This window comes from Lagopus leucura, unplaced genomic scaffold (assembly GCF_019238085.1).
Source record: "Lagopus leucura isolate 7727_CA_CO unplaced genomic scaffold, USGS_WTPT01 Super-Scaffold_73, whole genome shotgun sequence".
Lineage (NCBI taxonomy): Eukaryota > Metazoa > Chordata > Aves > Galliformes > Phasianidae > Lagopus > Lagopus leucura.
In genome coordinates, this window is record NW_024962252.1 from 87,089,933 (window position 1) to 87,098,854 (window position 8,922).

Below are 8,922 nucleotides of genomic sequence, written 5' to 3' on the forward strand. Positions count from 1 at the left end.
GATGGCTCTAACCCTTATACCTTGAAGCTTTGCTTCTCTACTTCATCACATTTATAGAGAAGAGGACTGCATGTTAAGAGCTACATTCACCTTGATTTGCAAGTTTGAAACTACACTTCGTTCACAAAGCTCTAAAGTGGTTGCTCTAACGTTGCCTTGTTTCAACTTAATTCTAATATCTTTTATCTTGTTTTATAATAAATGGATGTTCATTCTTAAATACAAAACAGATTTTTCTTTTTGCCTCTCTGAAGTACATGTTGCAAGCTTACTACGAAGTTTGTATTTTGTTGGTGTAGTATCTGCAGATGTCTAAAGAAAATCCAGTAGCGTAAACAAGGCAGTGTACCTTTCAGACTTCAAAATGTCAGTTTTTTCTTCCAAAATGGAAATATGTTTGCATTTTCAATAATGTTAAAGCTTAGCAAGTATTTTTCAGTTGTAGTGGGCAGATAGAACTGTTACATCAGAATTTTAAATGTAGAATCTGTTTTTCAGTATGTTAAGTAGTGAAGTATGTTGCAATTCTAAAAATCTTGTATTTATAAAATGCTTTCATCAGGTTAATGTTGCACATACAGAACTTTTAATAGTATGGACTTACTTGATTTATAGTTTAAAAAAAAAGCTAACAGAAAATTATTACATATACATATGTATGGTGTGAATTCATGCTTATTTAAAGTGTTGTTTTTAAAAAACAAACAAACCTATTTTCCGTCTGCATTAGCATGATGACATCTATAACCAGTCCCACCATAGGGGCCTTTTTAAAATTAAAATTGCAAGCCTGTATCAATGTGTTCATCCTCATTTTCCATAACTTTAAATCTTTGGTGTTAACATATCTTCTTGATATCTTTTTCAATAGTTATTATGACTTAGAAAAGTTGGCTAGTTGAGAACAGAAGATTGATCACAATAGAAACCAAGGTGGTGGAAAAAAGTTAAAACAAAAAGCAAGCCCACGGTACTCTTATACCTGGATTGTTAATTTTATGTACACTGGATGCTTATATCAATGTTTTCTTTTGTCTGATATCTCTTATTTCTATTATGATGATGAGAGGATACATGGGGTGAATAGAATGGCTAGCTTCTCACTTGAACTGTGGTGATGTAGGTAGGGTTCAGGTAATACAACTCTATCATGCGATGTGAAACTAAGGAGATGAGAGATCTTTCACTTTGGGGAAGATTTGTGTTGCACCAGCGCTTTGGAGCCTCTGTTCTCTCCTCTAGAACTGGTGCTTCATTGTATTTGGGCTCAACCCTCAGGGATGGGAATCCAGGGAGGGAGTCTGGGATCTGTTGTTGCAGGCCTCATGTTTGCTCCCCTCTCTGAATTTGCAGCAGTTAGTGCTCTTTTAGTTTTGCTCTTAGAGATCAAAGAGAAATTGTTTCATCACATTTTCTTTTATCACGCAAGTTCTTCATTCCATCTTTATTGGTTTTATCTGTATCCATACAAGACATATTAATGCGGTGTGCTTGCCCTTGAGAGCACGTTGTGTTATGTTTACAGACTGTGGGCACTGCACATGCTTTTAAAGACCAACTCGAATTTCCTCATTCTTAATTTGAAGACAAATACACATAATTATACCAGGAAAAATGTGTCAACTGTCCTTTGGCTTTTCTCATCAACTATAATTGATTTTCCTCCTGCCTACCTCCGTTTTATTCATCTTTCAGATAACAAATATTTCATGAATTCAAAGCAGGCTTTTAACACGTTTGAACTGGGAGATGGAGGCTGCTTAGTGTCTCTTTCTGTCTAGAGTATGGAATAATACTGCCTTCCTGTATGGAAGATGGCAAACTGGCTTGCATTTTAGGGGCACTGCTAGCATTCTTTCTGCCTTAGTGTTTCCCCCTCAGAAACAGCGTTTAGTGAGCTCTAGCCTGGAAGGCTGGGTGCCAAGTCCAGCTGCTTGCCAACACAACTGCTGGGTACTAGTGAAATGTTCTGTGCTGCATTGTTTTTTAACTGTAAAAGGTCTCTCTGTCATTAATTTATCTTCCATCAGAATGTTCTGCAAATACCAGTTTCTTTTGTCGTAAGTTGCATTGCTTTGTTTCAGAATCAAATTGTTTATGTTTGAGCATTGAAAATGGCACGTTATCTGTTGGTCCACTTTGGGATGTAGGAAGTGACCCTAAAAGCATTCAGGTTTCTTTAAAAAAAAAAAAAAAAAGAAAAAAGAAAAAAAAAAAGAAAAAGAAAAAGAAGCACTTTAATGTTTCCATGTCCTTCATGGATCCCAGCATTCAGTGCCTAAGATGCTCAGGGGAATGGTATTTTTCTTGTGGCTGCTCAGATCAGTCAGCAGACATACCAGTTCTGGGTGATATCAGCTGGAAGTCCCTATTTTGCAAAATGAGTAGCCTGTCATATGGGGAAGAAAAGACAAGAGTCTAAGGAACTGCTCAGCATTCTTTCTACGTCAAATAATAACCTTCATGTAAAAGTTGAGAACGTGAAAAATTCCTTGTTGGTATTTGTCTGTTTAAAAAAAAAAAAGTCATTTCCGGGCCCTCCAGGGCTGGCTAGTTGTTCTCAGGGAGGAATGAGGTTGGTCTCCTCCTTCCAGAAATAAGGTCTGTATTCACCTATAATTTAGGATAGAGACAAAGCAGTGAAGCAAGTAAAGAGTTTCTCCAACAGGAATGAAGTTTGTAATTCGTCAGCCACCCACTTACCGTATTTGTTGATCAAAACTAAAGTATTGAGGTCTCTCAATGCAATTTTTCTGTCCCTTTTGCATAAGCCATATATGCAAAATAGTGAACAATGCTATGCATGTTTCCTGCTTGCAAGCAGCTTGCATTCACACTGTAATATATTCACGTCTGTTCCAATGTTAAAAAAAAAAAAAAAAAGTTATATTTTCTAATCAATAACCTTTCATTGGAAGTAAATGATATACTGGGAGATTTGTTCATCTTCTCTCACCATACTCATATTTTTGTTTTAACTTATTTCCCCTTGTAAGGAGGAATTGAAATGAGTTGCTTTTTGATTTTTCTATACCACCACAGCAAGATGGAGTGCTAAGGTGATATAAGAAAAGATTTAAAAGAAAATGTTCAGGAAATGTTTGAGTGTTTTACTTTATGAAAGGAATTATAAAACTTAATATGTTGTCACTAAGTCTGTCTTTGAGTAAGGGATAGTATGGGGTAAGCTGGCTTGTAACTGGCTGAAACCCTCTGTTGTAATTAAATTTAACTTGCTCCTTTTCCTATTGTGTGTTTTCTTGTAAACAGAGCTTGAACGTGTTTAAATGTTTTGATGACTTAGCAGGAGATGTTCAGTCTCTTCTTTTAAGTAGTTCATTGAAGTCTGAGAGTATGAATGCACTTTCTCAATTTATTTTTCTCCTCCTGGAATGTGTTTAAGTATCTTCTGGGTTTTCTTATCTTCTTTTGAAAATACGTTATGTTCTTACATCTGTAGAAACTTCAGTATTTTTGGACAATCCAGCTTTGTATGTCTACCCAATCTCTTGGTTTATTCTCTTTTGGCAATTACAGAGGTGAAATTACAAATAATCTTGTTTGCATTGGTATGGCTTTGGCCAGAAATAGCATGCAAGAAGGCATACAAAAATAAAATCTGTTTATGGGCTCCACTTTATGTGAAGAATTCTTAAAGCAGGAAATATCATTCTGATTTTTAACTTTAACCTAGATGCAGCTGTGCTGAAGTTCAGAGCCTTCCCCTCCACGGATCTGGAATTTCAAAGGTAACTTAGTCCTGCTTTAAAATTTGGCTTGCAGTAATTTCATTTAGCAGTTTGCATATTTCATGCTGTGAACAAGCCCCGGTGTACTGTCATAGAAGAGCTGATATTGCCGTCTGAATGTGTGGCTTAGTACAAAAATCTGTCAGCCTTGAAAAAAACAAATCTTCTTGATTTGGGTCCCCTGGTGGTAGTGGTCTCAAAGGAAGAAAAATATTTTCACTGGTGCTCCACAGAGTGCTTCAGGTGTGTGTTGGTTCACTGCCAGTACTTCTGTAGGTTGTGTTTTTCCATGACCCGTAAGTAAGACCTCACTGAGTGAGAAATATATGTTTTGTGACCTGGTTTGTTATGAAATTCAGGAGTGAGCGACAGACCTACCTAAGCAAGGGAGAATCACTGCTGTGAGACCTCTGGAAGGGAGGCTCAAGCAGATGAGGGGTGAGCTCAGTTCACTAGACCTCCATTTCTCTCCGTCTGGTTGAGTGCTCTCAGGAATGAGAGGTGGGTGTTAAACTGCTGCCAGATGAAGTGGTCTGATGTGCAGGTTCTCACCTAAAGGCCATCCTGTGTTAGAAGGGAGGTGATTGCCACTTTCTTTGCTTATTATAGCCTGTGCTGTTTTTGCTTCAAGTTGTTAAGAGTACATATTTAAAATCAATCTGGCTTCTTCCCAGCCCACGTCTGCTTCTGTAAGGAATTACCTGGGAATGGACTGGAATGTGGAAAATGTTAATATTACTCACAAAGCAAGTCTAAACTGAGAAATGCTTATCATTATTCTTCATTTATAAAACAAAGGATTTGCTGTTTCCTTACTCATTTTACTCTGTGTATTAAGTCCATATAAAACAGGGTCTTGTTCTCAGCTGCGCCATTAAAACGAACTTCTGGAGAAGGGTGATGGGTTGTGTTCACATGGCAAGGTGCTATTTCTGGTGTGCTGTCCAGGTACTTTGCTAAAGCCGGTGCAGGGCAAAGTGTGAGTTGAAACAAAAAGCTGTTCAGGGCTAGGGACGAAGGCCCAAACTTCTTCAGCTAAAGCATCTAATCTGTAAAGAGCTTCCATTTCTAGGCAGTTGTGTAATTGAGTTAAAAGCATGCAATATTTGTGTTCCATTAAGTCTCTTAATGCATAATGTGCTTTCCCTGTTAAAAATAAAAAGGTTTCTTTCTCCATGGACTGTGATTCCCACAGGATGTGGAGGAACTTAGCATAGCCAGATTACTTGTGCTTTGGCTCCTTTCCTCTAAAGGAAATAACTTCAGTCCCTTTTCTTGTGTTCAGAATGCCTTGGTATCTGTCCTGTGCCAAGCCTTCCTGTGCTGTTCTTTCACAGCCAGCTCTCTGGGCTAGAGCCATGCATTAATTCAGATAGGTTCGCTTCTCTTCCTTTTTTGACTGTTGCAGCTGCTGATGTGAGATCTTAATTTATTTTTCCTTCTCTGGTATTTGTAGAGCAGCTGCAACTTCAGTGGACCTTCATGCAAGGGAATGAGTGCTGTAGGAATGCAACAAGGAGCCAGCAGATAAGTGGTACATTAAAAAGCAAGACAATTAACCCTCTTTTCCAAGCGTTCAGGAATATAGATTGGTTTTGGCAGGGGCCATATAGCAGTATTCAGAATATAACATAGGTTGTATTCTGGGGTATGGTTGAGGATAGCAGTTGCTGCAGAATACAGGATGTAATTATTCAATTACATGTAAGCCATTACCTGTTTGTTTTCTCTTGCCACCATTTCCTCTCTCCATTAGAAGAATCATCCTTCTTTAACCTAGTAAGAAAACTAAATTGCAAATATTTGTGTTCCACTCAAATTGGGTAGTAGTCAAGCCCCTAGAAATTGGAGCGCTTGCTTGATAAAACTCTTCTCTCTTTGGGACTAATTTTCTTTCACTTAGGCTCTTAATGCAGCAGGCTTTGGATATTTCAGGAAGCACATTTGTGTTAGTTGATTATTTCCCTCTGCATGGGAACTTCTGGCCTTCTAAAATTTAAGACCCCGATGTTGGGATTTGCATGTAATATAGATTATGCTTATATCTTTTCTTCTGTTAACCACAGTGACGAAACTGCTAATTCCAGATTAAATCACTGAGCTCTAGATAAGCATCCTATCTGAAGGATTCAGGAAAGTGTCTGAGAAACCAACCTGAGTAATCTTTTCTTGAAGGTACTGGGTAGATTATGTTGCCAGGTTTCAGACAGAAAACCCTAGTTTGAAGTGGGAATCCTATTCACTTCACTTACCTGTTTTGTTAGAGAGGGAAGGAAATGATGGTGTTAATTTAAAAACAAATTCTTAAGTTCTTAAACCAGAATATTTTATGAGGGCTGCTCTGAAAGGAATGCCTCCTATTTTATGCAGTTGGCCCGTATTCAGAGGTGGATTGGTGGTATGGCATTTGAGAATGGAACCATCCCAACAATATCCTGTTGCATTTTCTTGATATGCAACAAGTGGCAGCAAAAGGACAGTCTGACAGAATATGTGTGTGTGTGTGTGTGAAACAAAAGCATGGAACTGAATTTCTTCATACAAAAAAATAAATAAAGAAATAAAATTGTGCCGATGTTCATCAATGCTTGCCGAACATTTATGGAGATTGGATAATGGATGTGAGCACAGGGAGGTGGTGGGTGGTGATTTCAGCAGTGGTGACAGTGATGTGAAGGACAAGTCATGCTTCAGATGGCCATGCAGATTTTAACAAGTGCAGCATGCAGGATCTTATTGATTGCTGGTGAAAATGCGTAGCTAATGGTGGTGACTGTGTTGGAAAATAGTTTTTGTAGCAGAGAATTTGCCCTATAAAATCGTGTTGTTACTGTGCTGTATCTGATGTATTTTCCAAGGAAATAAATAGGAGGCATAACTTTTGGAGCAACCTGTGTAAGTTATACTTATTTTCATTTTTTCTGATAGCTCTGTAGAGGTTTATAATCTGTCTGTTTTTGAAGAAAGAGATCCTTGTGCCTCTAACTCTTGCTTTTTGTGTATTCCTAACATGAAGCAAGCTCACATAGAGCTCACAATGGACTTTCAGGTTAGGACCGTACTGTTGATATTATTTCAATGTATTTCACAATAATACGCTCTCTAGTCTTGCTTTTATCAGCTATAGCTTTTATCTGATAATAATGAAAACGTACCCTAACACCTACAGGAGAAGTTTCTTTCCATGAAGACAGACAAGGTGATGGTACATCCACATGTCTTTTGTGATATGGACACCCAGTTAAGTGTGACTCCATGGCTTTTCTAGCATAGGCTATAATATATCATTTCTTTTCCATCTGTCTGTGTCATTACCTCTCACATCTGTATCCCTGCTGACAATGTCATTGCAAAAACAACAACAAGAAACAAACAGTTCTCCCTTTTTATCTCCTGAAGCTTTGTAGCAAAGATCATTCATCTGCCTTTGTTTTCTACGCATTCTGAAACTTCTTAGGAAACTGAGCAAGGATATTCAGAGATGTAGGGTCAGCAAAAAACTAATCTTATCCTTTTAATCTGGCAGAGAATGAGCAGTAGCACCGGTCCCATGACTGCCAGCACAACCTCCATTTCTTACTGCTGAAAACAGACTCTGCTTTTCAGGAACTGTCCCATGTGGACCTTTCCAGTGAGGACCCTGCTAAGAGTAAGCCTCTTTTAACACTGAGCAGAGTGGAGTTCAGGAACCCTGACAGCATCTGTTCATTTCTGGTATGCATATGGGGTCTGGCTTTATATTCCAAGCAGACAGTTGCTTCTTGCTTGTAGCATGCAGCCATTGCAGCAGCTTTGGCCTGAGACTTACCACCCGTAAGCTACTCACAGCTAACTGGTATTTGAGAGGGGCTAGTCTTTAAACTGCTTTAGAAGCAGTTGCTTCTCAAGCAAAGCTGCTCTTAAGCCATTTTGCAAGCACTTGGGCTACTTCTTTCACTGTCCTCTTCAGGAGCTGTTGTTTCCCATCTCCTCAGTGACTGCCTGTACCCCCTGGTTCCTATTAAAGACCATGAAAATCAGTGTTTCCAGCAGTGTCAACCTCTTCCGTTTAAGTTGTGTGTAAGATTTGTGCTGAGGATTTGTGCTGGAAGGCTTGCTTCTGAGTCAAGGCAAGTGCAGTAAAACGCTGACAACAATTTCCCAGAGCTCCTTGTGTCACCAGCAGCTCAGAAACTTGTCCACAGCTGTCTTTGCAGCTCTGTGAGGAGTCTGTTTAGCCACTTGCAAAACATGCTGCCAATAACCCTGAGCCAGATTTGGGGCTGGGGCTATGCAACACCAAGACGAAGCTGATAAGCAGCATGTTTGCTTTGTGTCTTTTCCAAGTACAAGCAAGTTTCACTGCTGAGGTCTAAAGAAAGGGCAAGTGGGGAGGCTGATACTGCACTCACCTAGGAGATACTGCTCTTATCTGCCCTATTAGCAGGGAGTTGGCTAAGAGAAACACCAAACACACCTCTGGCTCTGGTTATGCCAGTAATCTGAGTGCACAATGCCCACAAATGTCAGTGCTGTTAGATTGGAAAGCAAGAGAGCTTTCAAAGCAATGCCAAGTTGGGTTTTGATCAGACAGGTGGCTGGAGCATTGACTGCTGTAAAATTTAAGTTTTTCATTGTGTTGATTAGGTAGCCTAGGCTCTATAAGGTAGCTCTGTGCACCTGTCTCGAACATAGGAGGCCTGAGGTCTTTGGAACAGGATGTTCATGTTGTTCCCCTGCCAGTTTTCTATGGCTCCCTAGTAAGGGTGAAGTGGAGCTGCTTGCCCCTTCAGTGTACTCACGTGGCTCACTGTGGCATGGCCAGGGTGCCTTCCCTTCTGCCAGCACTCTCCTTGGGTCAGTGAGGCCCAGGGCACTGTGGGGAATGCTGCTGGACTAGTTGCTCTGGTGTGTGCAGCAGGTGCAGCGAGAACCTCTTCCTGCATGGGCTTAGAGGGGTGAGGACCTGCTGATTTCTGCTGGCAATCTGGTGAAAGTGGGTAGGTGAGGGCGAGGGACGACAGAGAGCTGTTATCACAACTGCATTTTGCCTTCTCTGCAGACCTCCCATTACAGGGTTAAACCTTTCATCCCTCTCCTGGCTGCTTTCAGGGCCTCTAGTTCTGCCTGTAAATAAATGATACAGTACTTAATAAAGAACATGCGAAAACTGCTTTCAATATTTTCACATTCC

General features: G+C 39.9%; 1 protein-coding gene across 5 annotated transcripts in view; it reads left to right on the forward strand.

The window, feature by feature from the left end:
- Window positions 1-7,428, forward strand: part of HNRNPLL (heterogeneous nuclear ribonucleoprotein L like) — a 32,747-nt gene extending 25,319 nt beyond the window's left edge. Inside the window, exons 13-14 of one of the 5 annotated variants that reach the window (XM_042879354.1) lie at window positions 3,695-3,749; window positions 7,356-7,428. In XM_042879354.1, the coding sequence (XP_042735288.1) occupies window positions 3,695-3,749; window positions 7,356-7,413 (113 nt within the window). In that variant the 3' untranslated portion in view covers window positions 7,414-7,428. Of the gene's footprint in view, window position 1; window positions 3,244-3,694; window positions 3,750-4,423; window positions 4,518-5,205; window positions 6,415-7,355 lie in introns of those variants that run through there. The other 4 variants (XM_042879362.1, XM_042879346.1, XM_042879370.1 and 1 more) reach the window with 4 other exon arrangements.
- Window positions 7,429-8,922: the final 1,494 nt, after the last annotated feature.